Genomic DNA, 21,904 nt, shown 5'->3' with positions numbered 1-21,904 from the left:
AGAAAACAGAAGTAGACTGGGGTCTCATCATGGAAATCCCATAATGCCAGATAAAGACTTTTTTTGGTTAAAGCAATGGTTAACTATTGAAAGCTTTTGAAGGACGGGGGGACATTATCAGAATTGTATGATAGAATTAATAATATGGTAGCTTGCAGGATGGATTGAAGGAGAGAAATTGGTGACAATGAGACTGAGCAACTGTGTACATTTGAATATGGTAGATGCAAGATGTTAGTCAATTAGATTAGAAAATAATAATACCGTAATAGCACAGTGTAGTTTAAAAACTTCTTGGCTGTGAATTTCACAAAACCTGTTTACCTTTGTGTGCCTTTTTATAATATATATCTTATAATTTCCTATTTCTCCCCCATCCTCCTTAGAATGCCTAACAAAATAGAATACTACTACTTTTGCCATATATCTATGCTAATGAGTTCTGGCCTTTCCTCTGTGTAACATTTCAATAGAGTATGTTGATTTTATAGTTGCCTTATCATTTACAGTCTTTTATAAAGAGATATATTAAGTAAAGTATTTCTGATCTTACAGAGTACATAGTATCTTTATTAAAGATATTTGAAACTCATACCACAAAGAGCTAATTTCCCTAACACAGCCAGTTATGAAGGACTGTCCATGTGTGAGAGAAGAACTATGATGTTAATGTAATTATTTTTAGACAAATAACTTTTTGTTTTAAAAGTAACATAGGCCCATAAACATAATGAAAATAATACAGATACACGTAAAATAGAAAATAAAACTTACACATAATCTCAATCCTGAAAAATAACAACAATTAAACATTTTAATCAATAAGAAAAAGGCAGTGACCCAGTAGGGGCAAGCAATATAAACATGTGTTTCACAGAAAAGGAAATAAAAATGGCTCATAAAATATGAAAAAATGTTTCTTATCTCTTGTAATACAAGAAATGCAGGATAAAACTATACTAATATATCATTTTTACCTATTTTATGAGCAAAAATGTTTTCTATGTATATACTTTTGTATATGAGAAATCGTTGGAATTCATATGATTTTCAGCAAGAATGCATTATTATCAATACATTGTTAATGAAAAATTATTAGTGTATCTTCAGTCTTTATTCCTGTAATCCTCCTGCTACCTCCTAGAATGTGTAAACAGAAAGGTAGGCTATGAGTTCTTTTCTCTTAATAAATGGCCAAAAAGTGGAGGAGAGGCATGTTTGTTTACCACTGCCTTTCAAAGTATACCTCCTGTTCCCATTGATATTGTTCTTCCTTCCTGTTTGACAGATAGTGGTATCACTCTCAGAACAGTAGAGTATCAGAAAAGTCCTGCCTGCACCACATGAAGCTGCTTTTCTAATCCTTGATACTTGTTAAGGATCGAATTGTGACCCCCCCCCACCAAAAAAAAAATTGTGTTGAAGTTCTAACCCCTGTACCTATGAATATGACCTTATTTGGAAATTAAGGGTTTTCTTTTGTTATGTTAATGAGTCCATAATGGAGTAGAGTAGATCCTAAACCTAATCCCTTCTAAGTAACATCCTATAAAAACAGCAAAATAGACACAGGCACACATGGGTGGGGGGAGCAGACACCATGTGAAGATACATATACCAGCAGTCAAGGAATGCTTGAGGCTACTGACAAGGAAGGAGTTCCCTAGAGGCATGCCCTGATTTGGAGTTGACCCTCCAAAACAGAAAGACAATAAATTCCTATACTTTAAAGCCACCCACCTGTGGTACATTTTGTTACGAAAGCACTAGGTAACTGAGATAGTACTTCTGCTAAGTGTTTACCTGGAAACCAGGGAGATAAGATCTTTGGTCTGGCCTGGAACTGCTTACTTCCTTGCCTCCACATTCCCTTTGCCATATTCTGCAAAGAGTGTTACCCGCCTGCCTCTCTACAGTTTGTTGTAATTGCCAGTCATTGGAGAAAAGCTTCTAATTTCCTTATTCATAAACCCTTTAGCCTCATATTGGCTTTCCTTAAAGACATTTCATGACCTGAGTATTACAGCCTCAGCAATGAAAACTGATAAAGGTCTTGGACAAAATAAGCATTTGTCAGCCTGATGACAAGAGTTTGATTTTGCTTCAGGCTTTTTTTTTTAAACATGTGTCTTCCAAGCGAGTGATCTCCCTAAACGAGATCCAAAGAAGTCTCAAAATTTCAAAATACTATTCCAGAGAAGCTCCAGGGGAAAGACACCATGCAGACATCTTCAGTGACTGGATATATCCTTTTGGAACCTCTCCAGTTTGGTTGTTGCCTGTTAGTCTCTGAAATCACCCTGTGCTTTGGAAGCTGAACAAGGCACAGTGTCATGATTCGTGTCACAATTCGTTCAACAATACAACCTGCACTCTGACTCTTCACTCTTTAAAAATAACTAGCTTAGAGTTCCTTGAACACATCGCACCAGATACCACAGGGCCTTTCCAAACTTTTCTCTGCTTTTTCTCTTTTTTCATTTTTTTTCCTCACTATTGCCTAAATTTGAAAATCAGCTCAAATCAGAGATGTCAGTTACTATATCCTACTTTTAAAATTCAGCTCTAATATCACCTTCACAAAGAAGCAGCCAGCTGATGTTCATGCCTAGGGCGCTAGGACACCTCTATTATAGCACTCACATCTCTGATTTGCTAGCCACTCCTACTACATTGTAAGCACATTGACGTAGCTGTCTTATCCCAGTTGGTATCTCTAATGTCTGGCACAGTTGGGTCAGAAAAGGCACTCAGTAGATATTTGATGAATATAGAATCTACTCAAAGGAGGGGATCTAAGTTTGTTCCTCCTAGACATGTCTAACTCTTAAAATTAGTTCCTGGCGTTAATTTCTTATGAAAAAAAATGTTTATCGATTATGTTGATGATAATTTTAAAGCTGTTCTTTGCTTATGGATCCCTGTGCTTTATAAAGTATGTAAGCAAGAAAAGATTAATGCAGAACTATGTCCTACTTTGCAGAAACATAATTTTATCGACCTGCTTGTTGTTGTTAGTTTCCGTCAAGTCGATTCCCACCCCAAGTGTATAGAGTAGAACTATTCCATAGAGTTTTTAAGGCTGTGACCTTTCAGAAGCAGATGGCCAAGCCTGTATTCCAGGGTGCTGTGGGGGGGTTCAAATGCCAACCTCAGTGGCATCACTAGGGGGATGCGGGGTGACACTGTCAGAGGGGGTGACACCAAAACAACTGTTTATAGAATTGTTTTAATTGTACTTTAGATGAAGGTTTACAGGCAAATTAGTTTCTCATTATGCAATTAATACACATATTGTTTTGTAACATTGGTTGCCCACCTCAGGATGTGTCAACACTCCCCTTCTCAGCCTTGGACTCCCCATTCCCATTTGTCCAGCTTTCCCGTCCCCTCCTGCCTTTTTGGTCTTGCCCCTGGGCTGATGTGTCCATTTAGTCTCATATTCATGGTTGAGCTAAGTGTATTAGTGTTTGTTCTTGAGCCTATCTAATCTTTGGCTGAAGGGTGAACCCCGGGAATGACTTCAGTACTGAATTAAAAGGGTGTCCGGGGGCCATACTCTCAGAGTCTCTCCAGTCTGTGTCAGACCAGTAAGTCTGGTCTTTTTTTGTGAATTTGAATTTTTGTTCTACCTGCACCAGGTGACACTGTCAGAGGGGGTGATACCAAAATGACGGTCTATAAAATTTTTATGCAGTGTTTCAGAAGGAATTTACTATTTTTTATATAAATATCTCTGTAGTTAGTTAATAACAACAAAAACATTTTTCGTAAGCCCAGCTTACATGTATCAATATCAAGGCCAAAACTCTATGCTAATTTACTTTTTGAACCTTCTAATGGGTTCTGGTTAGAGCTGTCATTATTACCCAACTACAGTGACACTTTGAATGATGTGATTTCGTCTGTACAAGCTACTGGCACACGCTGTTGTTGTCGGTGTTTTTATAGTTGCTGATTTTGTCAGATTTTCTGGTGTTTTTAAAGTACAATATTGTGGTAATTAGTATTTATGAAGCTATATCAATAACTTTTGAGAATGAAATAGTAAAGCAAAAAGGAATGATATATAGGAATTATGATTTATGAGTAACATTAGTACAAAAACATTACTAAAGATTATATATGGTCTGGTACAGGAGGAGGTCCGTGGAGGAGAAGGTGACACCATGAGTATTGCACTGGGTGACACCAACCCTAGTGATGCCAGTGGCCAGCCTCAAGTGCTTAACCATTTGCACCATTAATATAAAGCTCTTAGCACAGTGCTTGGCAAATAGTAGTCAGTGAATGATAGCGATGATGATTCTGATTATTATGGTTATGACAATGATTATGGGAAAAGAGAAGGAAAAAGGAAGGGGAAAAATAAAGACAGGTACCAGTTTATACAAAGGGAATTCTTTTATACTTTAAACTTACACTCTGAAAAAAACCTATGAACTACCATTTCTAGAAATGATTTGTCATAATAGCTTTAAAATCACTGAAGACTCAGACTGTGGATGTTCTGGTACTCAATAAGAAAGTACAACATTTCCTTTTCAGGCCATTAGCAAATATTTTCTGAGTGTCTGGTCTGTGCCTGGCTTATTTTAAGACATAGCCAGCACATTGCTTCCAACTGTAATATTCTGTGACTTGATATACTAAGTTTATAAATAGATTAGGTACTGTAGCTCAAGGCCAAGTCACATTGGTTGCTATCAGCTCGGCATTTCCTAAGCATCAGTTTAGTACTTTAGCCCCTGGATTTGAATGTGAAGATTAGTGAGGCCCTGAAGGCAGAGACGCAATAGGCACTCCAAACACTATTGCCAGTAGGAAAAATGAAAAATGAAGGTGCTGCTTAATCTTTAACACATTTTCATCACTATCATTTCTCTTGAATTTGCTTTCACAATCTTTTATTTTTTCATGGGTAGCGTAGGAATCTTCATCTTAATGCCTCCTTTCATTCAGCACGCACTGTAGGCCAAGCGTTGCAAATAGGTACTTTACCTAACTTTATCCACAATCATTACAACCACCCATCTTGTTCCATGGTCACACAGCTGGTAAGTGGCAGAATTTGGTTTAGAACACAGCTGCTAGTTACTTTGACTTTCCATGTTACCAAAGCCTAGATCAGAAAGAGGGAGTATAAGGAAAATGTAACAGGGTTGCTTGCCTTTGTTGGCTGTCGGACGTAGACCCTCTCCACTAAATTAGAAAGGACAAATAAAATACTGTTCTTTTTAATACCACCAACCTTAGCACTGATCACACGGCACTACAATTAAATGTTTGCTTCCCCGCATGCCTGCCCCACCTCCAACTCTTTGAGGGCAAGGTAACTTTTTCTTATTCATCTTTATATTCTCAATGCTAACACATAGGCACTCTGTAAATTTTATTGAATTAAATTATTAATAGGCCAAAGAAAAAACTGGTTATGGTAATAGAAACAAAACATTTTCTTATGCCTTTTTCATATGCTAGATGCCCTTTCCTACAAAAGGAGTTTTCTGATTTTTTGCCATTTTGCTATCTCAGATCGGTTGATACGCTGAACCCAGTTTTCACTATTTTGGCATGTACTTAATTGAACTTAATAAGGTAATGAAAAGTCAGAGTCTATGGTTTATTTAGTTGTGCCTGTAATTTAATTAGAGGTTTGTGTAACCCAAATTTAGTAGTATTTACGTATTACTAAGAATCTTTGTATTTTATTTCCTGCCATAATAGTAGTAGAAAAGTTTTAACATGTTTAAAACTTATTACATCAATGAGAAAAGATTATTTTAACATTGTTCAGATTCCATTTTGAGAGTTATTATGGGAGTATCCCCAGCCTGAAGGTCTCTTCTGATACTCTTTTTGTCATCTCCTTTCTCACATTCAGTTTACAGCTTAAAGTGGGAATTTTTTTTTAAGTGTGTCTTCCTGGCATCTCATGTTTAACAGTGTCAGGGGTTTGTGTCCCTGGAACGAAAACTGTTTCTCCAGAGCCTTTTTTTCTCTCAGCTTCCAGTGAAAAGAGGGGCGAGGCAAGCCAGTCGCTTACCACAAAGCAGGTCCACCACAAAGGAAAGATTAAGGGTTTAGAGAGAGGTCAATGTGGGTTTTTCTCTAACTAAACACTTTCCTAAAGTTTCCTTGTGGAAAAATAATGAAGTCATCTCAGAGTTTTTAAAGAATTTTTATTTCTTTTTCACCGTCTGCATTCGCTTGTCTTCTCAGCATGGATGTTTAATCTTCCTCGGCTTTGTGAATTGGCCCAAATGAATAAGTGGTGAGCTGTCTCTCTAGGAGCTAGAGGCTTATTCTAAGGGCCTAATCACTGAGTAAACACATCTTTGCCCTCCCTCTCACAACTGCGATATAATAGTCGAGATTCTAGCACAGTAACCTGGATATTGCAGGGACCAATGCTTTGAAATGCAGAATGGTTGATCCTCCAAAACAGACAGTGCCTGATCTTCGCCTGTCTCTTTCTTCTCTTTTAAATTAAATATTGCCAAAGAGATGCTGTTTTATTGCTTGATATTGTGCATTAGTGCCCTGGATTTCCAAGTTTAGTTTCAGTCAACACTGTAGGCTGCACTTATAGGGAACTCTGCATGTCGGGTTTCTTAGTAGCCTCTTCGGCACATGTGTGTTTGGTTTGGAAGAGCATTTAAATTAAATCAGTGAGATAGCAATGTAAATCACTAATCTCTTTCCCAAAGTCTAATGTTCTATTGCAGTGTTCTTGAGAGAAATAGGCATTTTAAAGATTTAGTCCTTGCCATTGTTCGGTGGGAAATATGCTGATTTAAAAGTGGACAGTTCTCTTGTTCCCAGTATCTCATTAAAAGTAGTTGCTGAGATACGATCAAGCAGAATTAGAGGCTGACATCTCTCTGTCATTCAGTTAGAGAGCTAAGAAGAGGAGCTCTGAATTTGTTAGTGCTACCAGGTTCATGGTCCTTTCCCTAAAGCAGCAGCTTTCTTGGCTTGTTTCCTGAAACTGATTTGGCATTGCTGCTGCCATTTTGTGTCTTTTTTTGCCAGAGGTTTGGTAGCAGATTCAAGTGTATTTCATCAAACATACTAGTAACTATGCTAGCTTGGGGATGCAAAGAAGATTGAAAGAGACCCAGATCTTCGCTCGAGAGACTTAGTCTAGAGGGAAACTGGTAAACAATTAAATATTAATGGAGGAGGTAGAAGCCCAGAAAAGGAAGCACTTAACTCTGCCTGAGGAATCCTGACAGGTTTTATAGAGGCATTGGATTTGCGCCTTAAAGAATGCGTAGGAATTTGCTAGATAAGCATCTCTCCAACAATGTATCTGATTACAAACTTCCTAGTAGCCAGCTAATGTTGCCTGCAGACATGGAGATAGATGAAGAAACACTGAGACTTGTTCACCATTTTATCACTAGTGCCTCCTGCTGGGTTTGATGTAAAGAGTATTTCAACAAATGCTTTTAGAATTAATTAACACACAGAAGCAGAGTGGGATCAGCTGAGCCACTTATACTCAGGAGTCCTATCCTGATTCCCATTACATACTATTTCTGAGAACTGGAGAAGCACTGATGCTATGAGCAGTGGCCAGTGTAGCATCTTCGTATTATGTGCGTCCAGCATCCTTGACTATAGCGTGATTGATTTCTCTGCACTGGCTGTAGTATCAGAAAAAGAACACTAGGTTTAGACATCTGGGTTCCAATCCCAGTTCTGCTGCTTACTAACTAGCTGTGGAATTGGAGGCAAATCAGCTTTTCTAAGCCTCAGTTTCCTTATATGTTAATGAGGTTAAGAGTACCTGTTTTACAGGTTTATTTTGGGGATTAAAATAGATAATGGATGTGAAAGTAACGGGTGCCTCCTATTCACGGTAGGTACTCAGTGCATGCTTTTGGAATCTTATTCTACCTGTCTACCTCTGGCCACCCTCATCTGCTATAAAATTTATCTTTGAAGAAAATATTTTTATGATTACTTTTTATTATTATAATTTGGATTCTTTATCAGGAAAATCCCAAGCATCAGATTTCTTTACCCTTTCATCAGTATGAACCCTATATTTATCTTAAATGTCTTTTTGTTTAGAATCCCACACAGCAGGTTTTTTTTTTAACAATCATCATATCCTTATTTAATATGAAGAGAAACACCTTCAACTTTCTTGAAATTTCTCTTTGACAGAATTTCACAAGTTGGTTTTATGTGGCCTTTACCTTAAAATCTTCCCATGTCCTCATAATTGTAGCTGTTCTTAAACTCAGCTGTTCTACAAAGTAGCATTAAGAAGTTACTCAGCAATTTAGACACTTTATTTTTGTTAAAGCTGACATGTTGCAAATTATAAGATTTCGGTTTATAGTTTCAGTTATTTTATTGACTATCCAACTATGACTGAGGGACACTTAAATAAGGGGACACATTAAGGACTTTGAAAATTACCTGTGGAACTAAAATAAAACTTTGTTTCAGACCTTTCCCTTTCAAGTAAAAGATTATTCAGTGTTCAGACTTTTTTAAAAAAAACTTTTTTTGAAAGGGATTTAGCCATCTAATTTTAGTATTTTTCTCTGGATAGTGAATAGTTCAAAATTAATATTTCTCATCATATGTAAGGTGTATGTTAAATATGAAGAATGAGAAATCCATTTTACTTAAGGAAAATGCAATTCTATTGCAATTTCTGCTTGAGACAGGCTTGCACATTTTAACAGAAATCTGTGACAGCAGTCTGTAAAACGGGAGATAAAATCATCCTAGCTTTTTTACAGTATAAGGAAGCAAATCCATATTAGTAGATGCTTTACCAACTCCAAGCGTAAGGTACTCTCTCAGGGAATAGCATTTAATTTTTGTTTTTGCTGTTTTATTGACTGATTGTGCCTTTACAAAATTCAAGAAATCTTACGTTAGTGGATATTTTAATTGACTAGTCTTTTCTTCTTTTTTCAGAGAAAGCTTCTTGCTATCTACCTCCACCATGATGAAAGTGTATTAACCAACGTGTTCTGTTCCCAAATGCTTTGTGCCGAATCCATTGTCTCTTATCTGAGTCAAAATTTTATAACCTGGGCTTGGGATCTGACAAAGGACGCCAACAGAGCACGGTAATCATGTTGTTTGCAAGTTATAAGTTGGGCTTCTGTTTTTTTTTTTAAGTCATCACTGTGTTTGGTTTCTTATCATCATAAACGTTTCTCATCCTCAGCATTATGTTTTCTACCATTACATTTCATTAGAACACATGCAGCTATTTATAATTGTGAAAATATACCTAAACTTATAAAAGACTCTTCTTAAATTTAAGAATCACTCTAAAACAAAAACAAAGATGCACTTCTCTAGTCTTTGTTGCAATAAGACAGATACAGTAAATTTCTAATATGTTCTTTAACATTTAGAGAAATATGTTTTTAATAATGTTCAGAAAACGCAAGTCTAACATATAATCATAATGGTAAGTTTATTTTTTAATAACTTCAGTGAAGAAGGCAGGATATTCTGGACCAGTCTAGTGGTATTGGTAATAGCTTAACTCTAGCATATGCTAATTGATGTAATCGCTTTATTGCACACATTCTTTGCACACAGCCAGCAATACATCCATATTCTCAATAGGAAAAAAAAATCCCTTTCCTAGCTGTCAGCATAAGTTTACTTAGTTTGTTAATCCCAATATCTGTAAGTGATGAATAATTCTTCATGTTTTGTGTGTTTGAGTTTCCCATATGAAATCTATTTCATCATGTTTAATTACACATGTGGCCATAACATCCCGTGATGCTACTTTGGGTGTGTTAACACAATCATAATCACGGGCTGCTGGCTTGTGAACAGGGAGATTAAATTAATTCATTTCAAGGCAAGTGTCTATTGTAGTTAACTAATTTAAGCGATTATAGAACAATTCGAAATCATCAGATTTGTCTTTTTATTATTTTGTGGCTCATTGAATTTGGGGTTATCATTCAGACTTGGTTTTATGTAATCTGAATCTGAAAAGAAAGATGATTCCTCCCTTAAATGTGAAGCAAAAGAATGTCGAAGCAATTTCTTCATTTAATACTTCATATCTTAAAGCAAATGTTTAGGAAATTTCATAAGATGACTTCTTTCTGCGTTGGAAATCTTCCCTGTTATACATAAATAAAGAACCTTTAGCACCTGTATTTGTTTAAATTAAATTAGGTTATTATTCACACTCAGTTAAAGGTGATGAAAAGCAATGCCAAAAACAGATAAAAATGCAGCATCGAAGGTCTTTCATGAGGCGAAATACATGGACTGAAGACTTGGCTAAATCTTTTGCCATTCACTGGCAGTAAGGAATCTCCTCCTTTCCTTTTATCCACAACTTGATGGAGAAGGAAACACTATTTCTAAACCATCTGTAGTGGCTAAGTTCAGCTGGCTACCTGCTGTTATTTTGTTCTATCCTCCGTTTAGTTCCTTAGTTCCTTTTATTTTACAATGACAAAAAATTGCAGTGTAGTTTCTTTTGAAAAACAGTGTTTGAGGGTTTTTTTTTATGACTAGCAATCAACAGCCATGTAATTGCTTTGTTATGTTTTACTAAAGAAGTCTGTTAAGTAGCACAACTTTGATACACTAGTAATAAGAGTTTGCAGGTTACAGAGACACCTGTGGTGACCAAAGCAACAGAAGCTGCTTATTAGAAAAAGCCAGTACAGCTGTGTCCTATTAACTCCTTATGACACTTTTTTAAACACAAAATAAAAGCCTTGTTTAAGGCTTCAGAGCTATTTCTGAATGATGAATTGCAGGACTGACTGTGAAGTATGATAGGATATTTTAATGTACATTTTAAAAAATGTAACATCCCATTATTAAGCTACTGTCATGAAAATAAGAAGTGATATTAAAGACTGAAAATAGAAATACCTAAGTTTTCAATTTAGTAACCATTTATGGAACAAAAAATGGGAAAATGGGGAGAAAGAATGGAACAATTTCTGGAATTTAAGATACTTGACATCCTTATTCAAAATCTAACTATATAAATTAAAGACAGTTTTAAGGTATTACATTTCTTTATATAAAGTAACTGAAATAAAATTATATAGGTACTTTATATACAGTTCCAATATTATTATTGTGAAGGCAAACAGGAAAATACACATTTTACAAATACAAGATGAAAATTCTTTGGAATGTCATATTCCCAAAAGAGAGCAAAAGTGGATTTCCTTTGATATATTAACTGTAAGCAAATTAACTGATTAGAATAATTTATTGCCCTAAGAAAGGATTTAGCTTAGCCAGTTTTCTTACTGCATATCATAGATACATCTAAATAAAATTGTCTAATTGAGTTTCCTGCTGTATGATCTTTCTTAGATTTTTATCACCATACACCTCCAAAGATGTTTGTCATGAAAATTGAGTCCATGATCCATTTGATGCTTTTAACTTGGAGTAACAAAACCTCAAACTTTCACTCCCAACTCAGTAGAGGACTGTTTCACCAATATTTATTGATCAGTGGTATACATATCAAAAGTTGTTGTGCCATTATTTGAGTATTGCCAGAGAGCTAAAGTAGGGTGGATAGATATATGGAAATGTGGAAGAGATTTCTAGACACACAAATAAAATTGTTGCTGTGAGTTTCCTTTTAACTATGATCTCTTTATGACAGCTCGGTGGATTATGTGTCTAGTACCATGTATGACGATCCTAGTTCGGGTTAGTCATATACACTTACAGAATCCTGGACCTATAAACTGTTTTAATCTGGATGCTGTTTTACCTGGTTTTTTAGGACTATCGACTGATATTTATAGCTGGGGCCATTGATGCCCAAGATGGGAAAGGACCTGCCAAGTAAATTTACTTTTGCTAAAGAGATACTCTAATTAAGCCTATAGAAACATTAGCCCCCCAATCAAAATTTACTGTGAATTTTTCATGTGTATAAAAGATAAAACTTGTTAAGTTGTTTATAGAAGATAAGTGGAAACCCTGGTGGCGTAGTGGTTAAGTGCTACAGCTGCTAACCAAAGGGTTGGCAGTTCGAGTCCGCCAGGTGCACCTTGGAAACTCTATGGGGCAGTTCTACTCTGTCCTATAGGGTCGCTTTGAGTCGGAATTGACTCGACGGCACTGGGTTTGGTTTTTTGGACAGAAGATAAGTGAAGGATATTGAACTAAGTGAATGTTTTGGTAAAGTTACTAGAATATGAATGTCACAAATTTGAGTTGCACTCACTTTTGTAAGTTAATTTCCTGATTTCTCTAAAAAAAACAGATTTTAAAAGAAACAGATTTCCATAGAATGTCACTATTTTCCACCCCTGTGATGTTGATGGTTTGGATTTCCCACCTCTAAACTGACTCTAAATAACTTTTTAAGTTGGATACTTAATTGGCCAACCCACATCTATATAAAATGAGTTAGAGTAAATTGTCAATTGATCATGAAACATTCCAAATATGAACTGAGACATCAAACTTTAGCAGTAATGATTATGTGCCTGTCTTCTCCCTAACTAAATTATGATCTCCTGGAAGGCCTTGTATGTTTTATTTGTCTTATTAACAAGACACTTTAAAAAATTCCAGGAGAAAGAAACTCAATAAGTATTTGGCAAATAAATGTATATATCCAATTCTGTCTAAGAATGTTGCTTATAATTTCAGTATTTCATGTCTAAATTGAAGTTTCTTCCTTGGAAAACTATAGTGTTGTTGGCCACCATGTCCAGTTGGATTTGAGGGTTGTTCTTTCATAAAGCTGTAGGCATAAAGCCCTTGTTGGTCTTAAGAAGGACTTGAGGGTATAATTTCTTAAATATCCGTTTGACCAATGATTCTGGTAGAAACAGTAGGATGGACCTAAAAATGAAAGCTAGAAACAGGTAGGTAACAGTAAACAAGAAGCTGTTGGTAGGACAATGGTTAAACGCTTGGCTGCTAACTGAAAGATTGGTACTTCCAACCCACCAGCCAGCCCTGCAGGAGAAAAGACCTAGCAGTTTACTCACGTAAACATTTCAGCCTAGGAAACCCTATGGGGCAGTTCTACTCTGTCATATATGGTCGCTATAAGTTGGAGTCGACACCATAACAGCAATAGTGAACAAGGAGATCCTGCAGTCACTTCTAGAAGTGACTAAAAAATATCTTAAGGAAGGTATATATATCTTCACATTTATTCACTGGGGAAGCATTTACCAAATGTTTAATATGAACCAGGTGCTGTGCACTGAAGATGAAAAGATGAACAAAACACAGTCTTAACCCTCAAAACACTCCTACTCTAGCAAGCCAGACATAAGAGCAAATATATAATATGAGGTATGTACAAAGTACTTTGGGAGTATAGAGGAACATCATATTAAGTACCTCTACCTGAGGGGGCAAGGAGAGTGCTTGAAAGAGGAGCTGACACAGAAAGATGAATTTGAATTTTACCCTTTCTGTTCAGAGATTTTTATATTAGTAGCGTACCTAGTCTATTGGATTGCAGATATTTCCTATTCTTTATAAAAGTGTACTGGTATTTAAAACCTCGGAATTAGACCTGGGATGAAGGATCAGCGGTTGAGGTAATTGTGGAGGAAAGAAAAAATAGAGGTAGCTGGCCAGCTAATATAATCCTGTATGATCTTAACCAGATAGAGGGTTCAGTGCAACCAGCCCGGATGGACAGATCCAAAGAAGTTATTTTGTTAATGATTCATCCTATCATTGGCATATGCTTACAGGCAGATAATGAAGCAGAGTCCACATCCCCTTTTGGATGTATAACATGTAGAAAACCATCATGGATTTAACTTATACAGCAAAAATATTTTTGAGCCCCTTATTTTCTTAGTGAATGAATGCTCATCAATGAGAGAGTAATTTCTTAAAATTCAGTCTTTGCTTTGCTTCAGTCTGGATTAAAATGTACATCCTATATACTCGCATAATATCCCTATACTAATTTGTATTAATGGCTGTCAGAAGAGACTCTGAAACTTGTTCTTGAATGTAGAGTAGCCAAAGCGAAGGGAGAAATAATAATGTAAAAGAGCCTAACACAAGATATCAAAGAGTGGTTGGAGAAGGCAAAGTATTATAATGAAATGTGTAAAGACCTGGAATTAAAAAACCAAAAGGGAGGAACTCACTTGGCATTTCTCAGGCTGAAAGAACTGAAGAAAAAACTCAAGCCTCGAGTTGCAATATTGAAAGATTCTATTGGGAAAATACTGAACAACACAGGAAGCATCAAAAGAAGATGGAAGGAATTGGTCAACGTTCAACCATTTCAGGAGGGAGCATATGATCAAGAACCGATGGTATTAAAGGAGGAAATCCAAGCTGCACTGAAGGTACTGGCGAAAAACAAGGCTCCAAAAACTGACAGAATACCAATTGCAATGTTTCAACAAATGGATGCAACACTGGAAGTACTCACTCGTCTATGCCAAGAAATTTGGAAGATAGCTATCTGGCCGACCAGCTGGAGGTGATCCATATTCGTGCCCACTCCAAAGAAAGGTGATCCAACAGAATGCAGAAATTATTGAACAATATCATTAATACTACAAGCAAGTAAAATTTTGCTGAAGATAAAAACAGTTGCAACAGTATATGGACAGGAAACTGCCAGAAATTCAAGCCAGATTCAGAAGAGAAAACAGAATGAGGGATATGATTCCTGATGTCAGATGGATCCTGGCTGAAAGCAGAGAGTAACAGAAAGATGTTTACCTGTGTTTTATTGACTATGCAAAGGCATTTGACTGTATGGATCATAACAAATTATGGATAACATTGTGAAGAAGGGGGATTCCAGAACACTTAATTGTGCTCATGAAGAACCTATACATAGACTAAGAGGGAGTTATTCAAACAGAACAAGAGGATACTGCATGGTTTAAAATCAAGAAAGCATTGTATCCTTTCACCATGCTTACTCAATCTGTATGCTGAGCAGATAATACGAGAAACTGGATTATATGAAGAAGGATGCGGCGTCAGGATTGCAGGAAGACTCGTTAACAACCTGCAATATGCAGATGACGCAGCCTTGCTTGCTGAAAGCAAAGAAGACTTGGTGCACTTACCGATGAAGATTAAAGACTTCAGCCTTCAGTATGGATTATACTTCAACATAAAGAAAACAGAAATTTTCAAACCAGACCAATAAGCAACATCATGATAAATGGAGGGAAGATTGAAGTTGTCAAGGATTTCATTTTACTTGGATCCACAGTTAAATGCCCATGGAAGCAGCAGTCAGGAAACAAAACAACATATTGCATTGGTCAAATTAGCTTCAAAAGAGTGTTGAAAAGAAAAGATGTCATTTTGAGAACTAAGGTGCACTATACCCAAGCCATAGTGTTTTCATTTACCTCCTATGCATGCAAAAGCTGGACAGGGAGTAAGGAAGACCGAAGAAGAGTTGATGCCTTTGAATTATGATGTTGGCAATGAATATTGAATATACATACCATGGATTGGCAGAAGAAGTACAAATCTGTCTTAGAAGGACAGCCATCTTAGATGCGAAGATGACAAGGCTTCATCTCAAGTACTTTGGACATGTTATCAGGATGGACTAGTCCCTGGGAAAGGACATCATGCTTGGTAAAGGAGAGGTCAACAAAAATAGGAATACCTTCAATGAAATGGATTGACAAAGTGGCTGCAATGACGGGCTGAAACATAGCAATGATTATGAGGGTGGCGCAGGACTGGACAGTGTTTCGTTTTCTTGTACATAGGGTCACTATGAGTCCACCCAACTTCTGGGCACCTAACAACAACAATGTGTATTAATGGCACTCATTGCATTGTATGGTTATCATCTTGCTAGGTTTTCAGCTCCCTGAGGTCAGGGAGCTATGTCTGTCATCCTGTTGCTTTACACAGTGCATTAAAAATAGTAAGTGCTGTATTAATAAATAGTCTCTAAAAGGCTTACTGAAGAATAATGGATAAAAGAGAAGAGATTGTGTAGTAACAAAAGCATTGAAAATGTTGCTATATCCCTCTAGTAGTGTGATCATCTCCCTCAGCCCCTGGCAGGACTAATAAAGCTAAAGCCTTCATTCTCCTTGCAGAATGAATTTAAAATGTCCAGACTGGGTATCGTATCCTCTGCTAGCCCTGTAGAGAATGTTTTCAGGGATGCTCATGCACCCCAGGGAACCCCAAGCCATTTAGAAAGAGGCATGAATCTCAACCCAGATGAGGTCATTCAGGGGTTCCAGAGTTTCTTTTGCAGATTCACCAAGTCTCTGTGATAACCCAGAAGCAATTGGCCTCCCAAATTGGGCCATCCTGGGTTGCTGTTGAGCCTTCTGCAGTGGCAGTAGCATTGATTAAAGTAAACATGTATATATATAAGACCAGAGTGCTAATCTGGCTACACTGCAAGATAAGCCAAGCAACCAGCAAGTTCCACTGGGCACACTATATAAAGTGTAAAGCATAAATTTGCTTTCCCCTCTTAGGGCTATTTGGATGCCTACTAGATGCATGGGAGCATTGGTACATCAGGACCCTCCATTCTGATCTGTGGGCTCTTGGGTGAAGTTGCGTCATCAAGGAAAGCCACATAAGATACGTAGCACAGTAAACCACCAATATTAACCACTAATAAGTGGCTTTTAGGTGTCTCTTATTCTGGCCAGGAGGGCCCACAAGACAAACGTCTTGTTTTGTGCTGCTTTAGATGATCCAATTCTAGAAAACTTGTAATCAAACATTGAATTTAACTAGTATAGTGCCAAGTAGGTAATCAGCCAGCTACAAGTGCTGAAGAATGAGTTGCTTTATTTGAGAAAGTTCCTGAGGTAAAAATGTATCTCACACCAGTGTAAAAAAGTGTACATGCTACAAAATGTTAAATCAAGCATTGCACACTATTTCTAGGCAGTGTCCAGAGTTTCCTAAGAATTGCTGACAGTGCCTGGGCTACAGAGGTTGCATGTAATAACATATACATAGCGTTGTATTAAATTTTGCGTACACAGTACCAGTGTTCGTAGACGGGAATTCTGTTGCCTGCCTATAGTAGCTTTTGAACTTAATGCTGTTGGGTGCGGTGTTTCAGGTCACTCCAAACTTCCGCTGCTGTGCTGACAGGTACTTGTTAGCCTTAATATTCAAGTGATAGTTTTCCACGTTACTTAATCTTTAGTAAGAGTTAATTGACTTAAAGTACTTATTATCAGCAGGCTCTCTTCACCTGCACTTTCCATCTCAGTAATTAGCCGTATTCACAATGGCTAACCCTTAATTCCAAACCACTCAGTGGTTCATGCCTGGCTGAAGCCTAGCTGACCATGTTACTCTAACCCCATACTTCCATGTGATCCAGCACGTATAGCCCAGGTGTGGGGTCTTCAAGGGTGCACAAGGAGTGTTAATTTCTAGCTGCTATTTGTTTACCCTAGGAGCAAATATGGATTCTGCAGAAGTAGCTAATAAAACAGATGGACAAGTTGTGGTCGGGGTACTAAGATTTCTAGAGAGCATTCATGCCAGATTTTCATGTAATTTTCCCCAAATTTCTTTATTCTCTTTGTGCAAAATTTTCCTTCCAGTTCTTTTAAAGGAAGTGTATTGCCATCCTAAACATCCCAGGTCAAGGGCTTAATTAATGCTTTAAAATAAAGGTTCCAAAACACCAGGAGAGTTTGTCATTTTCTCCCTGGTTTGTTTTGTGAGGAGGGAGGAGAGAAGGTGAGGAGGAACCCCTCCTGTTCCATGATTACATCCTACCCACTCATTTTCTCCTTCTCTCCTCTGCTTTTGATTTTTAGTGGCGGTCTTAACAGAATGTCAAGATCAATTTGCAGCATGGTTTAACTCAAGGTTTGTGTTCTGCCAGCAGCAATTGTCCCTGCAAACAATGCCGTGTGTTCTTGTAACTTCAGAAGCTTTTAGAAGGATCATGGCAAGGGCAGCATCTAATGACTTTATTAGTGTAGGGTTTCAAAATGGGCTCAGTAATTGTTCATATCTTTTTGTCAGCAAGTCATAATTACTGCTCAGCATTGTCCAAGGGTGCACTTGTGAATAGTTTCCTAACAGTACTGAAAGGAAGGGAAAGGGGGAAAGGATAAAAGGTGATGGCCTCTTTGGATAGAGAACAAGCCAGTCTGTATATAGATGGTGGCTAAACTGTTTATAATACATTCTTCACTCTTTGTAAAATAGAAGATTATCCTTTTTAAAATGTTCGTTGATATAATTTTAAATTACTAGTTTACAAGCCTTTTTTTACTCTGTGTTTGGATACTTCCCTTACTATTACTTAGTACTATAGTCACAGCTGCCTGGTGGTACATGCATTGCATCTAAATCAAAGCATTTGTGTAAAAAAAAATAATAAATAAGCAGGTTTTTTCTTTATATTAATCTGATTGATGCTATTCAGGAAATATGCATTTAAATCAGATGCAGTTTTCAATAAGCAGTGTGCTTGAAAGCTATTGTTTGAAAAGAACAATCAAAAGGTGATACTATTGACAAACTAGTACAAAAGAACAACATTGTTAAGTTTTTATCAAATCCCCTTTTTCTCATGCACCTGATCTTTCTTGTTGTCCTATTAGTCTTCTCCTTGGTCTTTCTCCCAAGCACTCTGTGCTTTGAACATTCTAGGTATCTTGATTGTGAGAGTCACAGAATTAAAAGAATCATTGCCTTCTTAAGATGTATGAAAGCTTAGCTTAATATCAAGCCTTTGCCCCTTTCTTGTGTTCTGTGGCTGAACCCTTTCTTGTTCTGTGACTCCCTGTGGTGTACTTACGTAGAGAAATGCACAAATATTCACTCCTAATAGCCAGTTGTCCTTGTGTTTTAGGATATACAGATTCAAGTAAATATGACTGCCAGAGATATTGATCCAGTGTTTATACAGGTTATACAACTTGAGTTATGTAATGAAACAAATTCTAAAAATAAAGTATTTTTTTAAATGAAGTATCTTTTTTGATTGGTTGTTTTTAGTATATCCCATCATGTCTTTTGCTTTTCTTTTTGGCTGAAATTGAAAAGGTCTCATAAAAGATTTGTTTGTTTTCTAACTGTTCTGTATTAATAATTTTTATATCCATGGTTGTTTCTAAAGAATTTTTACTAATCATATCACCTATGCCATTTAAACTGGTAGCAGATTCTTCCTCTTCCATAAACACTGGTAGTAAAATGGAGAAATTGTAAAAGAAACGTATTGATTCCATCAAATAAAGTCAGGTATGGACACTAGAACTAGTTTCTGGCTTTTTTCCCAGTGTTTGCTTGTCAGGCTGCATAGATATGGTCAGTCTGCAAAGAAGTTTTAGTGCCTAATAATTTTGATGATATAATCTTCCGAATAGCCACCAAAAAATTGAAAGAGGAAATAACTATTAGTCTGAAATTAGGGAGTGAGATAGAATCCCATTGCTTATATGTTTAGATAATTCATTAGGAAATAGATTTGGTGTCTTTTCTTCAAGGATATGTTTGTATCTCTGATCTTCATTGCATTATGGTAGTAGAGAAGAAGAATAGATAATTTTGTATTCACAAAAGGTTAACTACAGGGATTTTTTTTTTAAGCCATCTGTCAACTTATCCACTGTTGGCTAACCCAGTCTATAGCCACAGCAACAATTTAAAGAATTCTCCTAAACAGTGTCCTTTCATGTATGTTTGCTTTCCTCGATCCATGATCAGCACCAAAGTCCTTTTAAGCATGTACTTTTGTATACACCTCTACTAAGGAAAGGATGAAACAAGTGGACATGAAGGGTAAAGAAAGAAAAACTTGAGCTTTGATTGCTGTATCTCAGTCTGAGAAATTATGTTGCCCACTCCTAGCAAATGAGATATTGGAGGCTCTGAGCAGCTCCCAAATAAGTTGCTTAACAACTACAGCAACAAAACTTTATTATGTGGCTATTATGAAAGATATATAAGGATTAACTTATTGTTAGCTCTTACAGCAAAATCCATACACATTTAAATTTAAGCTAGTTGCTGTTCGAAAAAGACTGATTTTTGATACAACTATTTTTTCAATGTTTATGCAGTCAGACATTAATCATAAGAAGTAGAGCAATTAAGAAGTGGAGCTCAGTCAGGCTGGGAGTATGAAGAACAGGTGATATTAGGCAAGTGATGTAACATTTCTAGGCCTTTTTTTTTTTTATCCGTGAAAATGAGGGGGGAGGGATCTATTTGACTCAAGACTTTTGACCTTTTCTTTCTAAAACTCTATGATTTTCTGATGACTTCAACAGAACTCTTTTTAATAAACAAGTGAGGGTGAAACAAGACTTCATTTTTTAAATAAATGTTAATAAAATTAATAAGGGTGTTGTAGTGTCAAAAGAGGTCTTATAATCGTCTTAACCAGCTTTGGATCATCTAGTCAGAATTGTCTCAGTGGGGTGTAGTTAAGAAAGCCACAGTCGTTTTCTGCCCCTGTCACCCATCCTTACACTTAGAGCTGTGTTCCAAACCTTGCCATTGGTAACAAGGGACATCTGTTGAAAGAGTAGTTATAGCTAAGAGCAAGAGTAATACTACTGCTTTTAAAGGACCAAAATATGTAATAACTACAACCATTAACTGAGCACCTCTGTGTGCCAGACACTGTGTATATATGAGCTTGTTTAATTCTCACTTATGTTCATTAACTCATTTAATCCTTTATATGTGAGGAAACTGTTTTTGGCTCAGAGATATTCTGTAACTTACCCAAGGCATGCAAATGGTTGTACCAGATATAAATCCCAAATCTGCCTATGCTTTTCTGCTATATAATGCTTCTTGTTTCATACCCTTTTCATGCTGTATGATTTAGCAACAAAATTATATTGAATAATTACTATATGCAGAGCCCTATGGGAGATGTAATAGAAGTATAAATCATGGACGTTTTGTTTAGGGAACAAATAAACATGTGATTCACCAAATTTTAGATTTAGGAGTTAGAAGCATCTTTAGTCAGTTAGACAAAAGCCATGCAGGCCTTTTTTTTATGAGATGCTGTGCCTGAATACTGCCAGGGGCAGGAAAATGAAAGCCAGAAAAGGTAGCGTATTTTTAAGCTGCCTTAAAAACCAGAAAGGTCTTTGCTACAATGCTCCTTCCTATAGAGAGCTTCCTAAAGCTTTCTCCCTTTTAGTCATAGGTCTGGCCTTGAGATTACCTGGAATAAGCCTATCTTCTCTTCTGCATTACAGCTTTTTATCCATTTAACCATAGCCATGTTCTTTGACTTAATTTTCTGCCTTTTCTTACCAAGTATATTTAGTTCTTTCTACTGCTCCTCATACGATAGGATGTCTAGGCCTTACTCCTTCTAAAGGTGCCCAGTATTGAACATAGTTCTTCAGAGGTGGTCGGTCTGGTGCTATACACAATTCTATTTTGGAATTTTATTATTGGCTTCTATTAAACGCAGAGAACCAATTAAAACTCCCTGTTTTCCAACTGAGTTGTTATTAAACCAGATCTCTGCCATTCTTTACTAATGCAGTCGATTGACAAGATGTTTTGGGGTTCAGATTCTACCTTTTAAGGGTATTCCCTTTCTCTCCCAAGTTTTATCACTCACAAATGAGACCTTACTCCTTATCACCTTTACTCCTGTCATCAATCTTGATATTTCTCTCAGTTCCTAGACATGTCCAACTCCAGAGAAATTTTCTTCTTCTTTACCACACTTCAGTGTGATTGTCAGTAGAAACTGTATTAACTCATATATTTTTATTTCAAACATCTTGCTCTGTCACTTTCTGTCATTCTCACTCATTTGTTCAAGTTTCATAGGTGCTACAGTTTTTTCTTCTCATCATGCCTTCCCATCTATCGACCCTATCACTTTCTCTCCCTCCATCCACCTTCTCCTGTCTCTGGCCTTCATTTCCCTCCTTGTCCTATTTAGATT

The 21,904-nt window shown here is 36.8% G+C and overlaps 1 protein-coding gene across 2 annotated transcripts in view; it reads left to right on the top strand.

Annotated features, from left to right (window-relative positions):
* Positions 1-21,904, top strand: part of FAF1 (Fas associated factor 1) — a 602,340-nt gene that overhangs the window by 432,913 nt on the left and 147,523 nt on the right. For both annotated transcript variants that reach the window (XM_049875181.1, XM_049875180.1), the window contains exon 13: positions 8,947-9,101. In XM_049875181.1, coding sequence (XP_049731138.1) covers positions 8,947-9,101 — 155 coding nt within the window. The remainder of the gene's footprint in view (positions 1-8,946; positions 9,102-21,904) is intronic.

Source organism: Elephas maximus, chromosome 3, assembly GCF_024166365.1.
Source record: "Elephas maximus indicus isolate mEleMax1 chromosome 3, mEleMax1 primary haplotype, whole genome shotgun sequence".
In the NCBI taxonomy this organism is placed as follows: Eukaryota; Metazoa; Chordata; class Mammalia; order Proboscidea; family Elephantidae; genus Elephas; species Elephas maximus.
Note: the sequence above shows the minus strand (reverse complement) of the source record. Positions and strands in the feature narration are given on the sequence as shown.